At 42.8% G+C, this 26152-nt stretch overlaps 1 protein-coding gene across 1 annotated transcript in view; it reads right to left on the bottom strand.

Annotated features, from left to right (window-relative positions):
• Positions 1-2721: 2721 nt before the first annotated feature.
• LOC111872783 (neutral ceramidase) overlaps positions 2722-26152 on the bottom strand; it is a gene marked incomplete at its 5' end in the record, with an annotated part of 45314 nt that continues 21883 nt past the window's right edge. The window contains 2 exons of the mRNA XM_023866947.1: positions 2722-3470; positions 6081-6249. Of these exons, the coding sequence (XP_023722715.1) occupies positions 3429-3470; positions 6081-6249 (211 nt within the window). The remainder of the gene's footprint in view (positions 3471-6080; positions 6250-26152) is intronic.

Here is a 26152-nt window from a genome sequence, read left to right as displayed (position 1 = left end):
AAAGGACTGAAATGTGGAGCGCTGTGGACCGAATACAGAGCTCGAACAGTTCTTGATGCAATCCATACGCTGCGGTTGCGCAAGTGTTACCGTGTCTGTTGTTTCAACGCAGTATAGTAGTATACGTATGCTTCTTAGCAGGCATTTTAGCAATTTGCACGAATCGAGATATTCCTTTCAGAAGGTTACATAATTTGTCAGTGGACAGTGGAAAACAAACGGTTGGAAAAGGTCGGCATCGATATCAACAGAAATCGACAAATCCATTTGTAATAGCAGAAATATGCATAAATATGTAAGATGATATTCCTTGTGAAAATAAAATGAAAATAGAAACTCCCTAAAAATAAACCTTTTCGACAAACCAACAGCCGCTCAGCTGCTCAAAAATATTTCCAGCTCGTACGTAACCTGAGTATATATTACTTTAGTCATATGAATCCTGTCCAAAGTCCATTTATTTAAGATATGTTTTAATATTATCCTCCCATCTACAACTAGAAATTTTTAATTGAGGATATCCAGCTGAATTTTGTGTACACTTTACTGTTCTTGCCTAGGCATGCTACATGCCCAACACACCTCTCACCCCCTTGACTTGATCACCACAACAATAGTTTGTGGAGACGGCATATGCGCATGCGTTTATAGCCTTCGATGCTGACGCGCCTCTAAACCCAGTCACGCACTCAAAAGTGATACAGTTTTTCGTTATGGCATTTTTCTAGCCTCCTGCTTTTTTCTCCTTTTTAGATCCTCAGTATTCACTTCAACACTTGGAAAAAAGGAATGGAAATAGATTTGTATATAGCGACAAGGTTCCTCTATCATCCTCTCAGCGTATATCGAAGAAAGGTAGAGCAAAACCGAATTATTATTCAATTATATGACAGCGTCCAAATTATCTGACAAAAATATGAGCCGTATCAGTCACAGCGCATCGTGCGTTCAATTTCGAAGTACGCCTTTATCCGCTGAGAATCTGGAAGTGATCCACTTGTCTTTATATCTGTCAATTTGGGAGATATAAGCTTAGAAATTGGAAAAATTGTGTTTAGAGAATTAATGCATGATCTAGATCCAGATGGCGCGGCATCTTGCAAGCACGGTAATTAACATGGTTCCTTGTTCCTTTATTGTACTTTAGTTCACTGCGACGAACAGCGTTGCACTTAGACGGTGCAGAAAGCCCTAAGTCAGATCTATGCCCTGCAATAGGATGCTGAAGTGTAACATTACTATAATTAACTTTCGGGTTCCATAAAAGCGGAGAATATTTTAACCAGTTCGGCGACCATTAGATCCTCTCTGATTCACCTCCAGGGGAGGCGTATGGACCTGAACCTGCCAGCCATTCAACATTGCGTTCGGTTATCATGCCTCGGAGCAGTTTTCGGGAAGCAAGCTTCGTAACTTCCTCCTGGTACTTCTTGTTATTCACCATGTACAAAGGTGAAAGGTAAGGATTTCCCTGTGCTTCATTAATTAAGCTATATGCCATCAAGACATTGTGACAATGAAAGTGTAGCGCTAAATAGAGGTGAGTGTCCCGGCCACTTTAACCCTGTGGAGACAGTCCACGGTACCCAACAGATACGAGTAGGAGGCTGGATGCTGTGGAGTAGAGAAAAATCTGTTATCCCTGCCAGGAATCGAACCCCGACCGTCAAGCCCACATCCCGTCGCTGTACCGACAGCGTTACTCAGTATGTTCCTTAAGAAAAGCAAATGAACTACAGACGACATACACGTAGGAAGTGTGTATCTATGAACTGCGAGAAGTCAAGGCTACGTCGGCCACGGCCGTGACGAACAGTATCTTCTGAGATGTGACGCCGTGTAGTCTGTGAGAAGTTGACTGATGTTTTGGAGAATCAAACTGCTTCCATTTTCAATGTCGAACAATGAGCTGTGCATGAGCAACTCCACTCGCTGCTTGTTTCCAAGGCATATGCTTCGACTCTGAAGATTGAAGCAGTACGTTCCTCCGAAACATCGGTTAACTCCTGATATAGTACAGAGTGTTCAATCATCGAGGAAACCGGGGGAGCAGGGTGAGTAGGATACAACATCTCTCACAGATTGCTGCTGTAACTGCCGAGCGCAGAATGAGTCATCAGCGCTGATAAACGCGCGGTCGGGTGGCGTGGTCTTGTCACTGCAGCTAAGTCGCAGTAATAGTCAGTCTGTCAGCGAGTGAGCGGTGTTGCGAAGTTTCCTCCTCGATTGAACGCAGTGTATACAATGCCATCACATGCCAGAAGACAGTAAGTACACTTCAAATTCACACTGATTTCATAACAATATATGTAAAAGGCTCCGATGAATAGAAAAGGATCATGTTAATACAATGTTAATACATTCTACATTACCCATCGTCTTGTCTGTTTTCTAAAAACACAACGTTTCGGAGACTGGATTCTGTCCTCAGGTAAAACCTACTCAGTTGGGTCCTATCGTACGTAAAAAGAAACAGGACGGTTTTTAGAAAATAGACAAGACGATAGAAAATGTCCAAAAACATAATACTTGTAGCAATATACCATCGTCACAAAGTTTTAGATCTTGTTAATTTATTTTACATATGTTATTATGTCGAAACCAGCGTAGGAACATGACTTTATCTTCCATATAATCTCGCAGCCAAAGCTGAAAAATCGGACCTCGTCCATCCTGCTTGAGAATTCCAAAATATTTCACTAGATCAAGACAATATTGAGCTGTTCTTCTGAATGAAACATATATTTATTAATGTTCATAATCTCACATTACCTGATGACATCATCTTGTCCCACAACTCTGAGAAAGAAATACAGTACTTATATAAAAACGCTTATAAAGAAGTAGAAGACTTCTCAAAATTCAGCTTGAAGTGTCGCGTTAATTTCCTTCTGTGATGCAGTATTTGTCGAAACACTCGTATATTTTTCTATTGTTTTAGAATTTCACTGCTATTCATTGTTAATTTTGATCAGTTTCTGGGAAATGGCAGAATGTCGACGTGGGGTGTACTCTCAGGTCTTCATGTCTCCATTTTTATATCGAGAAGACGCCCATGCTCGTTTCTCACATGTAGTAAGCCTGCTGTAAGATCTATGGGGTAGTTGCTTCAACTTTGCGCCTTCAGGTGCAGGATACGAGTATTATATAGATATATGTACTGAAAGTATCGGCAAGGTTTGTGAGGTAGCAATTTCGCCTTTAAGATGGAGACGGAAAAAATCTCCGAAACGTCAGGTACACGATCCATTTAAACAGGGTACAATCGTCCTACATAAGATCAGCACCACTTGTTTGTTTTCCCAGAATTTGTATAATTCGCTTCCCGCTGAACAAGTGCGCTGTGTCAATGTGAGATTTGCACTTCACGGTGGATGAGATGGTTAGTGTAACCTCCACAGCGTCAAAACGGTTGTCTTCATGGTATATTAGTGTTTGTAGCGCTTATAGCCGGAACGTGCATTCAAAACCTGGAAATTGGAGAAAATATTGTTAGTAAAATGAATAAGTGATAACAGTTGTGTTCTATTGTGCTTTAAATCAAAAGTCTCGACCTCTTTTGTAGATATTTTGTATCTTAGGCGACTCTACTGACGATGTACTGATTTGCGTTTGACAGTTCGTCCACTTCCACTTCACCCTGTACAGCTCCTGACTTATGGTATGACGATTTAATATTAAATTAGCTGAAGCCCATTCTCGCACATGTAATGACTGTATGCCTCTCCGTTCATCGAGACAGACTCACTCCCATTTGACGATCGCATGAAGTCAAGACTTCCTAAACACAGATCCTCTGCGATCTTAATTTAGTATGTTAAGCCGTCTTTCATTCTGTACTTCCATGTTTTAAAGTTTCTTAATGCTAGTAGAGTGGGACAAAGTCCCTTGTACTGCGGCCACTTCTGGCCTATTGTACCAGCCCCAGATGATAGGTGAGGGTGAGTGTGGAGCAATAGGTCGAATGAAGATTGGCAGGGGAAACCGAAGTACTCGGAGAAAACCTGCCCCAGAGCCACTTTGTCCACCACAAATCCCACCTGACCAGACCCGGGATCGAACCCGGGCCGCCGCGGTGAGAAGCCAGCGACTAACCGCTTGAGCTAAGCGGCCTCCGTAGTCTATAGGTAACGTTCCAACCTCATGACTCGTGGTACGCGGGTTCAAATACCCGGCGGAGGTCGTCGAATTTTTAAGGGCGGAAAAATTCAGGGAACAAGTCCTCCGGGAGGGACTTTAGGCCGTGTGTCCCGTGTCGTAGCTTTACGGCACGTAAAAGAACCTCATATCTCCAAAGGAGATCACTGAGCAAATTCAAGGACGTTTCCCGCCCAACAGTAGTCTCTAAGGCCTCTGATAGATGGGGGAAGCATTATAGACACCGCCAAGCTAATGGAGGCCGAACTCGCTGGCTCGGCGGGACTGATGGTACGCACCAATATCGGTAGGGTATAGAGACTGGTAGAATATCATAGAGGGAAGCACAATGGACCAATACTGGTCTAAGTGCATGGGGAAACCCACCCTCTCCAATAACTAACTAACCGCTTGAGCTATGGCGCGGCTATGTTTTGAGGCTTCCTCCTCATAATATTGTAGATAAAAGCTGGCTGAAAGCATTTTTCGTAGCAATGAATACGCTGGCATAAATCAAGGCGTTGCCCCGAGACTGACACACGTTTCGTGGTAACGGACGAAACAGAGAATAACACAGGAACTGTAAGCCGAGGGCACACCGAGGAAACTGGCAACCGTAAAGCAACCACCCTTCACTCACCTTCTCCTCCCCCCCTCTTTGTGGTTGGCCACGCGCTGTTCGTCGCTCCTTTCTTTCTTTCTTCTTCTTCTTAGGTTGGGCGCCACTAAGCTCAGCTGGTGTCGGCTTACAGTAATCACAGGTTTGTTTTGGAAAGGGGGTAAAGGTGATAGTTAACTAGTTCAGCTGTGGGTAAAGCTGGGATCCTTCTCAAAGCGTTTGATAGGGCCTCGCTCAGGACGGGGGGCGAGTAGTTGGTTCAATGCTACTTTGCACTTAAACACCATGATCATTTCTTGAGATCAACACTTCCCTTCATCTGATGACACACACAGTCAATATAATGGATGCTTGTATATAGGTCCTTATATAACGGACGTTATTAGGACGATTTACACTTTGAATTTAGTGTTTGCTGGGTTCGTTGCCAACAAGTGCCGTCGCTTTCTCCTGTGTGCTGGACGAAGATAATTACGCAGGACATTGCAGTAGTAGGCANGTTCGTATGAGCGAGTCCAAGTTTCGTCCAGAGTGACGATCCTTCCAAGGAAGTCGTCACCTTCCCTCTGGTACTGGTCCAACAAGTCTTGTGCAATTGCATAACGTTGCCATTGTTGCACCTCGGGCATTCTATGGGGTACCCAACGCGCTGCGGTATCGGAGAATATCGTGCAGAATGTGGAGCACGGTTCTGTGACATACGCCTACCTCAGCAGCTAACTCTCGCCCAGCCCATCGACGATCGTCATAGAGCAAAGAAGCAAGAAGCGGAATTGTGTGTTTGTCAACATGGGGTCGTCCTGAATGGCATCCCTCCCTTCACGGAACAGTTTCACCCACCGTGCCACTGTGCGATATGGCAAAGCAGCATCACCACATGCTTCTCGCAGTCCCTGATAACAGTTTTGTGCACTACGACCTCGTGCAACTTCAATTTTTATCCAGGAGCGTTGTTCTTGTTTCGTAAACATGTTGTTATGTGCTTGCACTGGGCTCCTGCACTTCAAGACGATCCACAATGCAACTCAATGAAACACAACCAGAGCCACTCACTGCACTACTTCAACTGAACTTCTGCTATCAGCTACAGACGGCGCTAGTGCCACCTGACGCACATCTTTCATGTTACAGCAGTGTTGCCACTACTTTTTATCCAACCCTTGTAATACCGAATGACGCGCAAGAAGTTGGAAGGTGACGTCATGCTCTGTTTCAAGTTACAATGTTAGCGAGGAAGAAGCAGAAGTCTAGACCTCTGCTTCTACACCAGTCGTTTTGGCGAATTATATTCATAGGGAAAGCCATTAAGTAGATTAGGACCCACCTTGAATGTATGTGTAGTTCCTTCATAGGGGTGGGTGCCACCAAAGATATACTTGAAGCTGCCGACGTGACGAATGCGGTATTTCCCAGGCACCGCGTCAGGGCCCACAGTCCACGTAATAAGCGCTACGCTGGATCCCAGTATAGAGGAAACGCGGATCCAATGGAATCTGGAATAGTTACAGGCGATGTCAGGCGTTCACACCGATTCGGTACTCTTGCTGATAGTGTTTCGGAGACCTTTAATGGCTCCATCCTATCTAACTGTCCGGTATGGATGCTGACTCTGCGCGCAGATTGAGCCATACTGTCTCATCAAAGTCAAAGTCATATTGCGGCTGACGGTCGGTCTTGATATTAGATTCAGTTTGACTGTTACTGTCTTGTCCTTGTGGGGCGCCCTCTCTGACGAGAGGACAGGTCTGTTGTTTGTCAGGGTCATTTTCAGCAGTAATATATCAGTTGTCAGAATATACAATTTATTTGCAGTTTATATGTTACACGTGTTATTAAATGTATATATAATACATACAAGGCTCAGTACAGCAGATCATGCCCTATTTTTAGTAGCTTCCGCTACAACGACAGTCTAGTCGTTTGAACGTTCGTATGCTTGATCGTCGCCAGGTTTAAGCTTCTTATATTTCTACTGTCTCATCATGTTTCACGGTGCCTTTTATAACGTTGGGTGAAGGATCAACTACTTGGATAAGAAACGGATTTCGATTTTTGGCAGGGACAACGGATTTTCTTCTTTTTTACGGCGTTCGGACCAGCTCTGTGACCAACATATCCTCCTGGAAATTTGAGTAAAGTGACCGGGGTATGAAGCCCACCACGCACCTCTTTCTAGTGTCCAGGTTAAGAATGTTTGCATCTGTACTTCCACTTACCTTTCATCTTCATATCGTGGCACTTCATTTATCACTAGGACAGCTTCCCTTTTTCTGACAGTTTAATGGGCCTCAAATGAATGGAAATCTCATAATTCGCATATTGTATAGTCAAGATGCCGCTGTGAGACCCCACGAATAGCTACAATTCTTATTTCATATAATAACAATAGTTTGCTTTCCCTACAGCTCGACACGCAAACTACAATACAGACATGTCCAGACCGTAGAACAATATGTACCACAGTCTTACAGTGGACATAAGTGACGGTAGGAAAGGCCACTGCGCTGCGCAGTTCAGAGAGATATGTCAGACCTGTCAGAGTTTCTAAGGTAACGGTTCAGTGGTAGAACACGCATGTCACAACAGCGCGGTGTGCTGCTAGTGTTATCAAAGTTCTACGTCTTCCAATTTAGGGATGATGTCTCAGTCTGTACGCCGACATGTTATCATGAATTCAGAGTGTAACTGGACCCACTCCAGTATGTTTATTGCGTTAATACAATTAAAAGAGCGGAGCCTTCATCCCAGTTATGCCACACAAAGACAAAATGCTGGTACACAAGCATCCACCAAACATCGGCATNTAAAAGAGCGGAGCCTTCATCCCAGTTATGCCACACAAAGACAAAAGCATCCACCAAACATCGGCAGTGATAGACACGGCATGAGAATATTCTTCACCGCAAGCGCGTAGAGAAGTGTTAATTCGTGGGCAAGATCTAGCAATAGATTACAGTTGAGGAAACTACGCTTATTCGTCACAACTGGGAAGAAAATTTACTTTATCTCTACGTTATCTCCAGAAAGTTCATATTCGTCAGTCATAACACGTAAACTCTCCCTACTTGAACCAGAGCTCTCCTCACTCACAGAACTGAGTCCTTGAAAAGCCGCCAATTCTGCAGCTACTCAAGAACTTCCAGCATTTTGTGGAACCCAAAGGTTCATTACCTTGTTCACAAGAGCCCTCCACTGGTCCCTATGCTGAGCCAGATCAATCCAGTCAATACCATCCCATCTCTCTTAGATACATTTTAATATTGTCCACCCACCTAGGTCCTGCTCTTCCTAGTGGTTATTTCATTCTGGCTTTCCCATCAATATGCTATATGCATTCTTCTACTCTCCCATTCGTGCTTCATGCCCTGTCCATCTCATTCTCCTTGACTTCATCATTCTAAATATACTTGGAGAAGAGTCAAGTTATGAAGCTCCTCATTATGCAGTTTTCTCCAACCTCCTGTCACTTCATCTCTCTTCGGTCCGAATATTCTCCTCAACACCCTGTTCTCAAACACCCTCAGCCTATGTTCCTCCCTTAATGTCAGAGACCAAGTTTCACATCCATACAGAACCACAGACAAAATTATAATTTTGTAATTTTTTTCAGACAGCAGATGAAAAGACAAAAGGTTCTGGACAGAACGGTAGCAAGCATTACCCGAGTTCAATCTCCTCTTAATTTCCTCCTCAATTAGGCTTTCATTTGTTATCGTCGTCGCCAAATATCTGAACTGTGCCACGTTTTCAAACATCTGTTTCCTGTCGTTATGTTATTTTTTCCCCTGCATTCTGGTGAGGGGACAGCAACATATACTTAGTTTTCTCCGTGTTTACTTCTAGACCAACCCCCTTACTGGCATCAATTAAAATTTTGTGTGTTTTTCTTTATGGTATCTACATTATCACCCAGTAGATTCACATCATCAGCATAGACCTACAACTGATGTGTCCCATTTAATTTCAGTCCTACCTGAGCCAGAGCTACCAGCATCCTGATAATATTAGCCGTATCTGGCTGCGGGCCCTACCAGTTTCTTGTACTGCTGTCAGTCGAAATCTCTTACTCACATGATAGAAAACCTGTTACAGTTACGGCTAAACTCAACTGGCGAATATGGTCTCGAGTCCGACCTCGCGAGGATCAGCCCCTCGGACACGTGAGGAAGGACGCTCTGTGTAAGGCGGATCAACTTCAATGGACGGGAATACTACAAAGTGAAGGCGAGACAGCAATGATGTCCGAAACGTCAGCAGCACAGTCTATACTTACACGAACTATAGCCAAAAGACGAAATCCTCACTAAGATGTACGTTGAAAGTGACCTCAGCATAGGCTGTGCCATAGCTCAAGCGGTTAGTCGCTGGCTTCCCACTGCGGCGGCCCGGGTTCGATCCCGGGGTCTGGTCAAGTAGGATTTGTGGTGGACAAAGAGGCGCTGGGGCGGGTTTTCTCCGAGTACTTCGGTTTCCACTGCTAATCTTCATTCCACCAAATTCTCCATCATCATAATCACCCGGAGCAGGCTACAATAGGCTAATCAGTGGCCGCCGTGCCGAGTGGACCCAGTTGGACTCCACCCCCCACTAAGCGAATTAAAAAAAAATTGTACGTTTCACTTCTTTGTGACCATTAACACAACTATCTTTCCAGAAATCGGGCATTTTTATTACTGAAATAACTTCCACCAAATATTTCGACCCGTGTGGGTCATCTTCAATTGGTTACTGCGTCGGAAACAAACCAGTGCACTGTAGGAGTTGAGGCTCTCCCGCCGCTGGTTACGAAGATTTCATTTCGCATAGAAGCGTCCATATACACGTAAATTATGGAAAACTGGATCCGGTTTCTTTCAATAAGACAGTGAAATTCAATGCAGTTCACTAGTTTATCTCTGACGTAGTAATGACCAACACCCTCCGAAACATTTGGTGTAATTTAAATAATAAAAATACCTGACACCAGGAAATATAATTGGGTTGATGGTCACAAAGCGAAACGCAGATTTCACTGATACCCCTCGATTAAAGAGGAAACCGGCAATCATATTACAATTCCGTGCAGTATAAGACTATATGGGATGTCCCAGCTCTGTGCTCTATAGGGCGTGTTTCTGTCCGTATTCTGAATGTAATTTTGTATACTAATTGTCGGCATTTGTGTATCTCTTGTAGGTTTATTTTTTATATGTACGATATTTTACTTACTTTAATTCTTTGATGTTCTGTAAAAAGTAAGTAAAGCTATTCCTGTAACAGGCCGTGAAGGCCCATAGGGTTGTGAGACGTTAAGGGTCCCACATTATCTAGACAATCGGCTCAAAGATGGCGGTAAGGTTGTTAGTCTTACGCGCCGGCCGCGCTTTACTCCCCAGGAAAACTATTTAATTAATTCCTGGTACTCATTTCTGTTAGAGGTTGAGTCAACCACAGGGCCATAGTACAGCTGGAAGGAGTAGGTCAATTGAAAAAAAAATCCAATGACCTCATCTGGGCTTGAACCCGCGACCTTCCGGCTTGTAGCATAGTGCCTCAACCAACTACGCTACCGAGTGCCCCCTTTGATGTTCTGTACTTGGTGGATCTATACATATATATATTATTGACTTACCGAAGCTTTTATGGATAGACTGTGGTACAGATTACGTCCAAACAAACAGCAGTGTGTGCTGCAATAAATACTACAGTCGTTCCTTCAATTTCCTTCACTGTCTCAGCTTCCATTTTAAGCTGGCTGTGGCTTTACGGACTGTAATTCCTGGCCATAGATTCAAAACATGTTTTTACTTGAACCCCTCACAAGTATTTCCGCCTTGCTGGGTTTATATATCGTGACTTGTGTCACTTCTGTTCTCCAGAGATATGAAGTATCTCTATCGATTGGGTCCGACAGAGTAGGTTTCCCACCTGAGGATAAAGCCAGAGTCCAGTCGACGTAACGTCATCTCATATAGCACTAGAAGGATGGACACTGTCCAGAGAATTATTCATAGTTTTCATGAAATTAGCTCGTGGTGGAAATTTACTTTTCCGAAGTTTGGCACTATAGTGGCAGTGGAGATGAACACGACACACTGCACTGACAGAATGAACCGTGGGGAGTGCCTGTGTGGATCCGGAGCAGTTCAGTGAATCCGTTGCAGAGTTCGAATTCCGGTTATCCCTGCACTAGTTATACACGTATTACGAGTATAACAAAATGTTAAACACTGAATTTTATAAACTTTGTGACTAAATGTTGATCTGGCTCCTTTAGATTCTCTGGATCGAACTGAGCAACATACAGATTATGTGGATTGGATTCATTTGGCTCCGGGCTGGTACCATTGGCGAGGTTTTGTTAATGCGGTTATGAACCTTCCGTAAAAGATGGGACATACCTTGACAGCTTCTTAAAAAGACTGTCCGCCGTTCAATTCAAATAATTATATTTAAATTTCAAAGAAATGTTTCTATTTTCCTTTTATCGGCAGTTAAGGAGCCGGGATAGCTCAGTCGGTACAGCGACTGGCTAGGGGCTGGACGACCAAGATGTCGGGGTTCAAGTTCCGGTGGGAACAATAATTTTCGCTTCTCCATGTCGTCCAAACCGGCTCTGGAGCCAACCTAGCCTCCTATCCAATGGGTACCGGGGGCTCTTTCCCCCGGGGGTAAAGCGGTGGGGTGGTCAAGCTGACCACTGACCTCCAACTAGTGCCAAGGTCAAGGTCTATACATCCACTCCCCCATACGCCTTCATGGTATAGTGCTTAATTAGTTAAGCACAGGGACAAATTTACATTTATCTTTCACCTTTTATCGGCAGTCATGTGAATTAATGTGCATCCAATTTCCCCCATACGCCCCCATGACGTGGTAGTGAGGAACAGTGGTAATTCTTCCTTTAAAGCATTGCTAGATTCTGCTAGGACTTTCTGCGTTTGGTTGCGGTTGCGTTCAACGGCTGAGCAGTCGATGAATTCGTAATGCAGTTTGTTTCTTGATCTTCATGAGATTCGCCGTGCCCATGCGGCAGCTTCTTCAGCACATGTGTTAGGCGGGTCAGTATAAGTGAACCACGGCAGGCGATGAAAAAAAGCTGAAGAGCTTTCGGAATCGTAAGGAGCGTTTCGCTTGCATGTAGTATTGACATCCATTAAACAGCCGTAATTATATAGTCCAGGCCTAGCGGTGGACACAGTTCGCCACCAAAGCTGAAGATGTCCATTTATATGTAACGTGACGCCAAGTTTACAATTCTCAGTGCACAAAAATACATAGTCTTGTCGCCACAGTAATTATGACCATAACACCAAATTTAACGGACCGTCAAAGAGCGCAGTGATATCGAAAGGAAGACTTTTTGTACATTCGTGTTGATATTTTACATATCGCGTGTAGGATATTGGTGGAGCCAAAAGAAAGAGACCAATGGAAAGACCAAGGCGTAGGTGGGTGGACAATATTAAACTTGATCTTAGAGAGATAGGATGGATAGGTATAGATTGGATTGATCTGGCTCAGGATATGGACCAGTGGAAGGCTCTTGTGAACACGGTAATGAACCTTCTGGTTCCATAAAATGCTGGGAAATTCTTGAGTAGCTGCAGAATTGGAGGCTCCTCAAGAAGGGCTCAGCTCCGTGAGTGAGTAAGTAAGTAAATGACATAATTACCTCAATGAAAGCCTATAGTCTTACATTCTCTGTCAATGTAATAAAATGATCTTTACAAAATTGGCTGCAATTAATTACAGAGTATGAGTAGTGTAGCACCCTAGAAAATTCAGCAGGAATTCTCATGTTTTGTCATACAAGCGTTCCACTTGATCACCCATGTTCCTTTCCAATAATACCTCGAGGTTGACGTTGAATGCCATTTCCCAGGAAAGTAGGCATGCACAGTCAGCCCACACTGAAGATGGAATACAGTCCCATCTATGTTCTCAGGGACTTGTCACGAACCAGTCTTGTGTGAGCGCTGAACTTAACGCTTTGTAGACTGTTACCGCAAGCTACTTTACGTTTTGTACATAGCCAAGCGCGTGTCCATGTAGCAGGATATTATACTTTGGTGAGTTACATTTCTTTTAAAATCGCTTTTGCTCTTGTCTTCGTGTATCTTATTGTTCCACTTCGAACACCGGCATTCTCATCTGGGTAGTAAAGTTAGCCCTGTGCTAAAGTAATGAAACAGTACGCCATGAAGGAGTACGGGGGAGTTGATGTATAGATCCACATTTTCTTGACCTCGGCACTAGCTTAAGGTGGTTGGTCAGCTTCATGCCCCGGCTGCTTTACTCCCAGGGAAGCAGCCCCGGTACCCATTGGATAGGAGGTTGTGTGGACCCGAGTCGGTCTGGACGACATGGAGAAAATTCTTCACCCTACCGGGACTCGAACTCCGAATCCTCGGCTGTTCATCCCCTAGCCAGTCGCTATACCGTCTGAGCTACCCCGGCTCCTAATATAAGTAGTGTTCTGTGTAATTTTAACACAGGATGTTTACATTTATATCAGAAGTAAACAGATCACAACCTAAATTTCTTGTGCAGAAATGTCATTTATGTACAGGGAGTACAGAATTTAGAAGTTAACCCTGAGGCACCTCAGCTTGGGCTGGTTGTGGGGTGAACAAACTGCCCTCCAATGAACCCCTGAAACTGCGATTTTGCATACACAAGTGTACCATTTGCACAACTTTCTGTGGGAAACTATATATAGATGCTTGCAGACCAGAATGAAGCATGGAAAATGAGGCCTAACAGAGGCCAGCCCAAGCCTGAAATGGACTGTTAGAGAGACAGTGGAAGAGTGACAATTGCCTGTAATGTGAACCATGGGAGCAAAGGAAACTGCACGACGGATGCGCCGGTTGCATGTCGAGTGAACATAGACGTGGACAGAAGTCTTAAACATGCCTAGGGCCAGGCTAGTTTCTTGCATGGCTTACTCTTTGATTCTGAAGATGGGGTGCGTTCCCTAAAACATGGGGCTTTCTTCGAATTGCATGGGGTCACAGCCCAGAAAAGCGCTTTCTCTGCAGTCACTGAAGTTCTGCCTGTTCTAGTGTGCTCTTCTGACATGAGCTCCTTTCCGTGAAGAGAACACAGAGGTTACAAATGTTCGAAAAGAAGAGAATCGAATTATTCGACGAAGAGAAGGTTGGGAAAAAAATAACCTCGCGGTTTATAATTTTGTCTCAATAATATTAGAGTAATTAAATGAAAGAAGTTAAAATGAGCTCGTCATTTATCTCTAATGAGAAAAGGCACGAAACTTTCATAGAATTTTAGCAGGAAATTCCTCCGACAGTCGATTTTCTGAAGAAAGCAATATTTACTGGGCAGAGAAGGTAAATCTGTCCCTGTAAGAGGCCGTGAAGGCCCATAGGATTGTGATACGTCAAGAATCCCAAATTTTATGTAGACACTCGGCTCACAGAGGATGGTGAGGTTGTCAGCCTCGCGCGCTGGCGGCCCTTTACCCCAGGAAGATTCCTGGTACTCATTTCCATTAGAGACTGAGTCGACCCCATGGTCATGGCTGGAAGGATTATGTTAACTGAAAAATCCTATTGCCTCATCGGGACTTGAACCCGCGACTTTCCGGGTTGTAGCATAGTGCCTCAACAAACTACGCTACCGTATTTACAGGGAGAATACTAAATTCAGTTCTGAATAAATATGTTTCCGTTTTCCGGCCGGGGATCCGACTTTTTGCAGGAAATACCTTTTTATGTAATTGATTGTCACTTAATGATGGTCTTAACCTTAGATGTTCGGAGAAATTATAGAAAATTAGATCTGGAGTTATTACAATTTTCAACTTTTTTTTTATTGCTAGTGGGGTGGGACTAAGTCCCTTGCATTGCGGCCACTTCTGGCCTATTGTACCAGCACCAGATGATAGGTGAGGGTGATTGTGGAGCAATTAGTGCAATGAAAATTGGCAGGGCAAACCGAAGTACACGGAGAAAACCTGCCCCAGCGCCACTTTGTCCACCACAAATCCCACTTGATCGAACCCGGGCCGCCGCGGTGGGAAGCCAGCGAATAACCGCTTGAGCTATGGCGCGGCCGACAAATTTCCAACTTAGCAATTTGAGTAACTGGTGCAACCATATTGACACACTTAAGCGAAAGTAGGATTTCTGCGTTCTCAGAGGTTATTAGTAATTCCATGGCACGTTTCAAGGTTAACGCAATACACAGCGTGACACTGAATGATACGTTTTATGTGCAGAGTCGCAAGCGAGCCTGAGGAATTCAGATCATTTCGAACGGAGACCGGTGGACTTGACTGCATAAAAATGCAAATGAAATGTTTTCACTCATGAGCGGGCATAAAGGGCGACTGAATGGACAATGCGACGGGATGGAGTCCTTCGGAGGAACACGATGCGACAAAATGAAATATACGTCCCGTATTGATTACAATATTCGACAACCAAAACCAGGACTAATAAGGGCCTGAAGTGGAAACTCAGCTTCAATACTCGAACCAGTTTCCAGCATTTTGCTTCCTGCTGTTTAGTGTCAGAAATCTCATTCACATTCTGCGCAACTGGCACACACATTCTGTTCTCACAAGTGCTTAACCGTGCATTCATATATAAAGTAAAAGAAAAAAGTAAAGATCTCCCTGTAACAGGCCGTGAAGGCCCATAGGGTTGTGAGACGTTGAGGCTCCCACATTTTCTAGACAATCGGCTCAAAGATGGCGCTAAGGTTGTCAGCCCTATGCGTCGGCCGCCCTTTACTCCCCAGGAAAATTATTTAATTAATTTCTGGTGCTCATTTCTGTTAGAGGCTGAGTCGACAATGGGCCATAGTGCGGCTGGAAGGATTAGGTAAACTGAAAAAAATCCAATGACCTCATCGGGACTTCAACCCGCGACCTTCCGGCTTATATAGTAATGATTTTTTAATTCATTCACTAGATCTTTCAAATTTAATTTAAAATCTTGTGTCAATCTTCACTGTCTAATTCTTCATGTTCCAACACATTAAATGCCTTTCCGATAATTCTGCATTACACTTTCTGGTGTTCTCTGTCTTTATTCGTTCCGTACTCTGTACCCTTCTGCTCTAATGTACTCTGATGCCACTACTCTTCCTTTCACCCGTTTTATGAAGCTCTTCCCCCCTTTACAGCCGGCAGCAATTTGTCTTCGTGTTCCTTCTATGTTTCTCAGCGCTTCTTGCCACATATTTGCCTGCACTGGCGGAACCATTACTCTATAACTGTCTGATTATATTTCTGTTTCTATTCTTGTTAACGTAATCTGTTCATAATCATTTACAGTCATGCTGAAATCTATTAGGGTATTTTAATATATCGTCATATAAGCATGGATGTTAAAACCAGGTATCTTTTGCCGGAAAGATACGATTTCATTTTCTTTAAACTTTCTCAAAACTATATCCTTATTCTATAACTGACAGGCTCCACGAAAAAAGTCCTTCCTGAGAAGCTAACAGTGTCCCTGCTAGTAAGGAACTTTAACACCTTTCATGAAATCTGACAACTAGTTACCGTGTACATAACAGCCTGCCGCTTTTCAATTTCATGAGCCAGATGAATCCAGTCCACACGCTTACTCATTATTTTTACGAGAGCAGTTTCATTATTTTTCTCCCCCCTACTCCTAGGTGTCTCAAGTGATCTCTTTCTTTCAAATTTCCAAACTAAAATTTAGTGTATATTTTTCATTTCTTCTGTGGGTGCTCATAATCTAGATTTGATCAAATACAGTAATATTTAATAAAGAATACAAATTATGAAGTTCCTCATTATTCAGTTTTCTCCATTCTCCCGCCAATTCCTCTAGCTTATTTACATTATTTTCCTCAACACCTCGTTCGCACCCTCAATCTGTAGTTTTCTCCTAGGGTGAAAGACGAAAATTTCACATCCATAACAAGATAAGGAAAGTTATCATATGTTCTCTTTATTTTCACATTTTAGACAGGATGTGGCCAAACGGCTTGGCGCAACGCTAACGCTTTACACTCGTATTCGGGGGGTGTTCGGTTCGATTCTCCAATCTGTACAATTCACCATTCATGATTCATTCTACCTTTCGCTACTATACAGTCTCGATGTTGAGAGCACCGTAAAGTTACTTACTGACTTACTTACTCACTCACTCAGGGAACTGAGCCCTTCTGGAGGAGCCGCCAAATCTGCAGGCACTCAAGAACTTCCCAGCATATTATGGAACCCGAAGGTTCATTACCGTGTTCACAAGAGCCCTCCACTGGTCCCTATGCTCAGCCAGATCAATCCAATCAATATCATCCCATCCTGTCTCTCTAAGATACATTTTAATATTGTACACCCACCTACGTCCTGGTCTTCCTAGTGGTCTCTTTCCTTGTGGCTTTCCCATCAATATCCTATATGCATTCCTCTACGCCCCCATTCGTGCTTCATGCCCTGTCCATCTTATTCTCCTTGACTTGATCATTCCAATTATACTTGGAGAAGAGTACAAGTTATGAAGCTCCTCATTATGCAGTTTTCTCCAACCTCCTGTCACTTCATCTCTCTTCGATCCAAATATTCTCCTCAACACCCTGTTCTCAAACACCCTCAGTCTATGTTCCTCCCTCAATGTCAGAGACCAAGTTTCACACCCATACAGAACCACAGGCAAAATTATAGTTTTGTATATTCTGATTTTTGTTTTTGGACAACATACGAGAAGACAAAAGGTTCTGGACTGAATGGTAGCAAGCATTACCCGAGTTCAATCCCCCTCTTAATTTCCTCCCGAATCAGGTTTCGATCTGTTATCGTTTCTGAACTGTGCCACATTTTCAAAACATTTGTTTCCTATCTTTATGTCATGTTTTTGCCCTGCATTTTGGTGACGAGGCAGCAACATCTAAATTATTGTCGGGGTTTCCGTCTATAGGCCACGGGAACTCCACAATAATTTAGAATCATCCTGTATATAGGAGGCGAGAAGACAGACATTTTGAGGTGAATGGTAGCAAGCATTACTCGAATTTAATATGCAGTTAATTTCATCGAAAAAGCTTAGCTTTTTACTGTTATCCATAAATATCTGTTTAAAATTAATCTCTGGAAACTCCCTTCTCCATCCTGAATGATGACTACACTATCAGCATATTTGTGAATGCAATTTTTATGTTCTTTCGAGGCGTGACGTATAATGAAACGTCATGGTAATGTCTATGAAATACTCCTCGTCATAACCTCTTTTCAAAAATGCTCATTCTCTTTGCTCTAAAATTATATAAATATTTCTTCAGTAACTCTTCCATGCGCAACGTACCAGGTGGTTGAGAGGTTAGCATTTCATCGTCATATCAGGAAGTGTTCGGTTCAATTCTTTGCCGGGGGCCAGTTACCTTACTTGAGATTTTTGTTGTTGTATTAGTTCCCTTCATGCCAATTCCTATATATTAAATTGGCCAGACCTCGGCGGCTTTCTTCCATGCCCACTTATGTATTTATTGACAGCTGCTTTCTATTTAACTCTGTATAACCTAGGAAGATTTTTAAAGAAATTAATTAGAAACCGTTTGTGGATATCATGGGGCCTAAGAGTACAGTATAAGCACCACTTTTGACATTTTGACGTATTGAATTCGTATACATAACATTTAAAAATCAGTTCATGGGATATTTCCCCATACGTCTTCATGGTTTTGTGCTTGATTAAGCAAAGACAAATTTACCCTTTTACCTTTATTATTTCTATTATTTTAATTTTTNTCCCACTTCACCAGACCCAAGATCGAACCCGGGCCGCAGCTGTGGGAAACCAGCGAATAACCGCTTGAGCTATAGCCTTTAACCTTCCCGTGTGGAGGCGGGGTCGAATACCTCTACCATAGCCATAGCGAACCCAGTGCCTGGGGGTATAATCGGGCCACCCTGTTCCTGGGGGGATATAAATACAGGGACATAGGCTTCCAGACTGGGGAAGTCTCGAATTTGAGACACTCAAATATTATCACGAGTCCCTCGGGAGTCGGACCTCAGAATGACTACGCTGGCGAGGGCCAGCAGCAATCGTGTACTACAGACCCATCCTCTCCTCAGAGAGGATGTTACATAAGGACTATAAGTGCAAGTGTTCAGTAGGAAAAGAAATATTGGTCGTGAACCTCAAGGGGCTTGGCGCCAAGACGAACTGAATGGTGGTAAACCGCCAGGCGTAAAGTGACTTTGACTTTGACCAATATTAAGCCCTTTGATCTCAGAATTCGTGTGAATTATATTTATAAATCTAGTTACAGCTTCCCAGAAAATAAACTTCTTCTCGAATACAAAAGCAGACCGGCTCATGCTGTTTAGTGAAATAATTGGTCTTTACCCTGATAATCACACGAATTCATACATATAGTTAGTTGGCAAAATTCATATATTTTAATTATGAATCACGTGCCACACATTTCAGTTTAAATCCTTCTCTCCTTTGATTAAACTATTTTACCGCAAATATGCTTTCCACGGAAGGTAGTCCATTCCTAACCAAACTTCCTTCGTCTGAAATTATTTCTTAAATCACATTCATCATATTATTTAGGCCCTACCAGTCTCTACTCTTACGTACGTTCATGCATGTATAATTTTCACAATTCCGGGGCGCTTTTTTAAAAATGAATACTAATCGGCAATATTATTTTTGCTCTTTCAGCTTTATAGGATTTTAAATACATACGAACTGAACATAGCGTGTCTTATTATGCAATGTAATTCTAAATTATTGTTGTGGAAGGAAAGTGAATACCGTTTGGACACCTTCCGTGCCACGAAAGGCGGCATGTTGAAGTTGTTTAACATTCTGCAGCACTGATTCTAAAGGTAATAAAAATTTTGAGTTACACTTTCATATGGCCGCGCCATGACTCAAGCGGTTAGTCGTTGGCTTCCCACCGCGGCAGCCCGGGTTCGATCTCGGTTCTGGTGAAATGGGATTTGTGGTGGACAAAGTGGCGCTGCGCTGGGGCAGATTTTCTCCGAGTACTTCGGTTTCCCCTGCCAATCTTCATTCCACCAATTGCTCCACAATCACCCTCACCTATCATCTGGGGCTGGTACAATAGGCCAGAAGCGGCAGCAGTACAAGGGCCTTGGTCCCACCATACTAGCCATAAAAAATACACTTTCATATTCCGTAAACAGTTTTATTTTATTTTTCCCTCTTTGAGAGATGCAGCCCACGGAAACACCGACAACCATTTAAAATCATCCTGTATATCTTATCCATCAAATAAAAAAAAACTCCGTGATTTTAGTCCGCAAGCGAACTTTACTGACCGAGCGACCGCCTCTTGTCGGCGAAGTTTAGTGCCAGCTTTTGCGGATAGAGGGTGTCGCGTGGTCAGCGCAACGAATCCCCACAGCCGTTAATTTCAGGTTTCTAGACCGGACCCGCTATTTCCTTAAAATACCTCCTCAATTATCATCACGAGGCTGAGTGAACTCCGTTCCAGACGCAATAATTCTCAGAAAAAAAATCTGGTAGCTCCGGGAATCGAAACCGAACCTCTGGATGTGTAGCCAGGAACGATGACCACTAGACCACAGAGGTGGTCAAGCATATCAAAAGAGTTCTACATTAATTTCATCCAGAATTCCACCTTCTGGGGTGTGGCGCCGTGTAGATCTTGTATGAACCGACGTTTCGGAGGAACTTATCGCCCCCAACAACAGTGCAGAAAAATCTACAAGCGAGGAACCATCGTGAACAAGTGGTTGCCACAGCGCCACATCCCAGAAGACGGCATTCTTCCTAGTCACCGTCGTGAAAATCTCAAATCTTACATAATTTCATCCAATTCTCAACCTCAATATGCATAAATGTTTCATAAGGGCTTCCAGATATTTCACAATGTCCAAATATAAACCATTGCACAATATACTTTTTCTGGGCAAAATATATAAGTCCAAGGCATAACGTTCGATACCTAGACCTTCATTTCATCCATTCTCGTGTGACGTCTCTCTTTACTTTTTCCACGTTCTTTATTAATCCATGTGCCGTTAAAGACCTGTCTTGCACGTCACCTTCGGTACTGCAGATTAATCGTCCCCATAAGTATTATCCATCATTTAATCAAGAACACTATATGCTATTGTATTCCCTCCCTATCATCATCATCATCATCATCATCATAATCGCTGATTAAACAGCCCTTTTTTGAACCATGACCTCCTTTAGAAGATTCTGCTAGATCTGTCCCCTCTGGGGGTTTACACCATCCGGTTTCACTTCTTTGGGGTTTCACAGAGCAGCCTTGCCTCAAGGCCCCAACCTGCAGGACCAGTTCTCTGTGTTTATGTCCCCCCCGTTGACAGGGTGACCCAATTATTCCCCCAAGCACCGGGTTTCCTCTTCGCCGCCTTTTACGACGCACAGGGCCACGGGGAATTATAACATACAGTTACTGCCTATTTCATGTTTATTTTCGTTTGATAACGTATTACTTTTCCCCTATTCTTTTATGCTAGTTGGGTGGGACTAAGTCCCTTGTACTGCGGCCACTTCTGGCCTATTGTACCAGCCCCAGATGATAGGTAAGGGTGATTGTGGAGCAATTGGTGGAATGGAGATTGGCAAGGGAAGCCGAAGTACTCGGAGAAAACGTGCCCCAGCGCCACTTTGTCCATCACAAATCCCACTTGACCAGACCGGGATCGAACCCGGACCGCTGCGATGGGAAGCCAGCGACTAACCGCTTGAGCTATGGCACAGCCCTTACTTGTTTCCCTAGGTTTCTATACTCCCTTGATTCTGGCGATTTCTCTATGAGTGACGTCACGCAGACCGTCTCAGCTCAACTGAATCACTGTCATGCGTCTTTCCTTACACTGGACATCGGTAATATTTTATCGTTACAAATATAAATGACGTTCATGATGGAATTATGAGAATAATAACTTCCACAAATGCGTTCTGTTATTCTGTACGGAAACTGTTGTCATCCCGTCTACTTTACGCAATGCTGAATACTTGTATCTGAACGTACGACACAATTTTGTCAGCTGTTTCGAATGGGTGGAAAACGAATTTTTTGTTTCTATTTTGACGGAACAACTTAACAGCAACTAAATGTCTCAAAATGAAATGCTCAGAAGAATAATTAGACCTGAGATGGATGACGTAAGTAAACAGTTTTGGACGACAGGTAACAAGGGGCCTTGTCATTTATACAGGTTACCTACTGGAATCCAGGAGACTAGATTGTTTGAGCTTGTGGTCAGAATGAGTGATACAAGGAATCCAGCCAACAAGGAGATGAGAACATGAGGTTAGGATGAAGCTTGGAAGGACATAAGTTTCAAGCTTGGGATTGGATGGAGCCAGCTAGGATTCGTGCCTAATGGCAGACTTCGATAGTAGCTGTACTGAAACTTCTGGTTCTACCACCACCACGTTAGTTTTTGTTATTCTTCTTGTTATTTATATAATTTGAACGAATATATTTAATTGAATGCGAGTGTTGTAAGAATCCAGTCTTTCTCAGCATGCAGACATTTTTCTCATCTCAGTATCAAGAAACTGGATTGCCTTTTCGCTAACGACGATCTTGACTACATAAACATTATTTTATTACGTATACTCCGTGGCCGCAATATGTAGTATGGACACACCATACATTCGTCATTTCATACATATTTCAGCTCACTGAGCCACCATCAGGTACCCGACGTGTTCACATTCATCTACAATCGCCTGCTGGTATTCCTACAAACTTGTTGGCGTCTCACTGAGCCCAAACATGCCATAAGCGAGGAATACATGCCGTGTCCATACTACCTACTGTGGTGACGGAATCAAATGAAGAAATCCCACACACAATGTGACGTGACAACATAATATTTCTAATTATATAACCAATTATGGAGTTGTGCCCTTCTTGAGGAGAAGCTGGCAGTTTTTCAGAAATTCAAGAACTTTCCAGCATATTATGGATCCCGAACGTTTATTACCGTGTTGACAGGAGCCCTCCACTGGTCCCTATCCTGAGTCAGATCAATCCAATCCATACCATCCCATCCTATCCCTCTAAGATGAATGTTAACACTGTTCACCCACCTACGTCTTGGTCTTCCCAGTGGTCTCTTTCCTTCTGGCTTTCCTACAAATATCCTATATGCATTCCTCTTCTCTCCTATTCGTGCTACATGCCCTGCCCTTCTCATCCCCCTTGACTTGATCATTCTAATTATACTTGGAGAAGAGTACAAGTTATGAAGGTCCTCATTACGCAGTTTTCTCCAACCTCCTGTCACTTCATCTCCCTTCGGTCCAAATATTCTCAACACTATGTTCTCAAATACCCTCAGTCTATGTTCCTCCCTCGATGTCAGAGACCAAGTTTCACACCCATACAGGGCCACAGTTTCTAATTATATAAACATCAGTTATTCGGGGTGTTACAATTCACGAACCAGCGAACAGGATCGTGTTCTTTAAGTGTACTGCCTCTTTATGCGACCGCGGAAGGAGAGGTAAAGTAATGGACGCATAAAGGCGCGCCGCAGAGACGAAGTTCAGAAGCACCGATCTAAGTTGTGAGAGAGCGGAACAATAGCCGATATAGCTCGAGGCCGCAATAGGTTGTCGGGAGACGTGTAACTGAACTGGCTTTGACAGCAGACGTGTAAAATTGATCGCCGGTATTGTTTGTGCAAGGGCTGTGTGTGGTCGGGGATACAAATAGAATGATCCCAAGACCCTCAGTTCAGGTGTACCCATATCTAATTGAATTGGTTCAGACTTTGTTAGGCGTGGAAGCCATAGTCTAGCACTGTCCTGAACAGATGTTCTGCAAAGTTGGTTTGCCCATATACTCTTAATACATTCCATTAAAAACGATCTACTTAGACACGGACAAAAGGTTTCCGGTATCACCCAGACGTTTCCTGTATTTATGTAAGGATTTTAGAGTAACAGTGGTGTCGTTTAACAGGAGATATTAAAGGAATTTGCATTGTATTTAAATGCTTCTATCTGTATGCGAGATGTTTTCTCTGGAGACAAAACAAACCGGAGGGGCGGATAGAAGTGACCAGAAGACGAGGAAGAAGACGTAAGAAGATGCTGGATGACCTTGGGGACAGAAGAGGATATTCTCATTTGAAGGAGAAAGCTCTAGATCGCATTAAGTGGAGGAACTGTTTTGGAAGAGACTGTGGACCTGTCGTCTGACAGATTACTGATGAATGAATGAATCTGTATGCAAGGAATGGAAAATTTTACTTCTTAATAATTTTGAAGCAAAGTATTGTGTTCCCATAAAAATCAATACAAAGTCAGTCAAGTGTAACAATGTTTTTTAGGTCTTTACTTCTTTCTAACTCTTGCCTTACATGTTTCGGTTTTAGTAAAACCATCTTCAGAGGCACATTGTACTAACAAGAAAACACTGGCTTTGTTTAACTGTACACAGTATATATGCTGTATGGGCACTGCTACAAATATCGATGTGTAAAAGCATTTTTAAATATTTTTTAATAGTGAGGTTTTAACGCGAGGGCAACTTCAGATGGAATACGAAGGTTGAACGTGCATTCTGTACGTGCATTCAGTACTCCAAACTAGTGTTGTGCTTTTACACATCGATATTTGTAGCAGTGCCCATACAGCATATATACTGTGTACAGTTAAACAAAGCCAGTGTTTTCTTGTTAGTACCATGTGCCTCTGAAGATGGTTTTGCTAAAACCGAAACATGTAAGGCAAGAGTGAGAAAGAAGTAAAGACCTAAAAAACATTGTTACACTTGACTGACTTTGTATTGATNCTGACAGATTACTGATGAATGAATGAATCTGTATGCAAGGAATGGAAAATTTTACTTCTTAATAATTTTGAAGCAAAGTATTGTGTTCACATAAAAATCAATACAAAGTCAGTCAAGTGTAACAATGTTTTTTAGGTCTTTACTTCTTTCTCACTCTTGCCTTACATGTTTCGGTTTTAGCAAAACCATCTTCAGAGGCACATTGTACTAACAAGAAAACACTGGCTTTGTTTAACTGTACACAGTATATATGCTGTATGGGCACTGCTACAAATATCGATGTGTAAAAGCATTTTTAAATATTTTTTAATAGTGAGGTTTTAACGCGAGGGCAACTTCANAACTTGCATTGTATTTAAATGCTTCTATCTGTATGCGAGATGTTTTCTCTGGAGACAAAACAAACCGGAGGGGCGGATAGAAGTGACCAGAAGACGAGGAAGAAGACGTAAGAAGATGCTGGATGACCTTGGGGACAGAAGAGGATATTCTCATTTGAAGGAGAAAGCTCTAGATCGCATTAAGTGGAGGAACTGTTTTGGAAGAGACTGTGGACCTGTCGTCTGACAGATTACTGATGAATGAATGAATCTGTATGCAAGGAATGGAAAATTTTACTTCTTAATACTTTTGAAGCAAAGTATTGTGTTCCCTTTTAAATATTCCAGATGTACGAGGGAGAGTCAGTAGAAGGTCGCAAACGGAAGTAAAATAGCTGTAATGGACGTTAATAGCTTTTCTATACGTACCACTACATAGCAGTATAGTCAGGCAACATAACAGTCTAGGCAGCAGACGCGCATGCGCATGTTCAGAGGCTTGTTTCTGTAGTCAAAATGGTGACCGTACTTGAGGTTGTATACTACCGAAAAACAAAATTATGTTGTGCGTGTTTTCTGTGGGCAAAGAATTCAGTGTAAATTATATTCTTAAATAAATGTTTCCTGTTTACGGTGTGAAGTGTTTGTCGCGTAAAACGTTTCACAACTTGGTCAAAAATTACTCTCATGGACGTTCAGGAGTCGCAGATGACTCTCGACCAAGTGCGCTAGTGGCTGAGACAGTCAAAATACTTCTATTATGCGGGCTTCGACGCACTGGCAAAGTGATTGGACAAGTGTAACAATATTGGTGGAGGATATGTCGAGAAATAAATGTTTTTTCCTAGGTTCGAATGTCACATGTTTTATGTTTTATATCCATTTGTAGTCTGTTTACTCACTGTCCTTCGTCTGTAGCCGAATTCACTGGCACTGTTCGTAGTTACCGCTGTCAGAACCTAAAATCCAAAACTGGATGCACTGAGCTCCACAAATTAACTTCCCTATGCAGAGAAAGGAGAGTGTAAAACTATCTTATTTCGAATATATGAGAACAATGATAATACGTCAAAATTGGATCAGTGAAAAAATTAAGAGTACATTAAATTCCGTGAATATGTATTATGGCTCAGTTCAAATCTTTCATCTTCTACCAACTCCTACTTTAAAAATATAATCTTTTAACAGAAAACAACTACAATTTTTCTTTTCCTCTTATACGAGTTTAACACTTGATCTCTGTCCATAGAGAAAGGAAGTACCCCAAATGTGTCTGAGAACACAATGGAGAGAACAATATTTGGGC

Source organism: Cryptotermes secundus, unplaced genomic scaffold (genome assembly GCF_002891405.2).
Source record: "Cryptotermes secundus unplaced genomic scaffold, Csec_1.0 scaffold79, whole genome shotgun sequence".
Classification (NCBI taxonomy): Eukaryota; Metazoa; Arthropoda; class Insecta; order Blattodea; family Kalotermitidae; genus Cryptotermes; species Cryptotermes secundus.
Note: the sequence above shows the minus strand (reverse complement) of the source record. Positions and strands in the feature narration are given on the sequence as shown.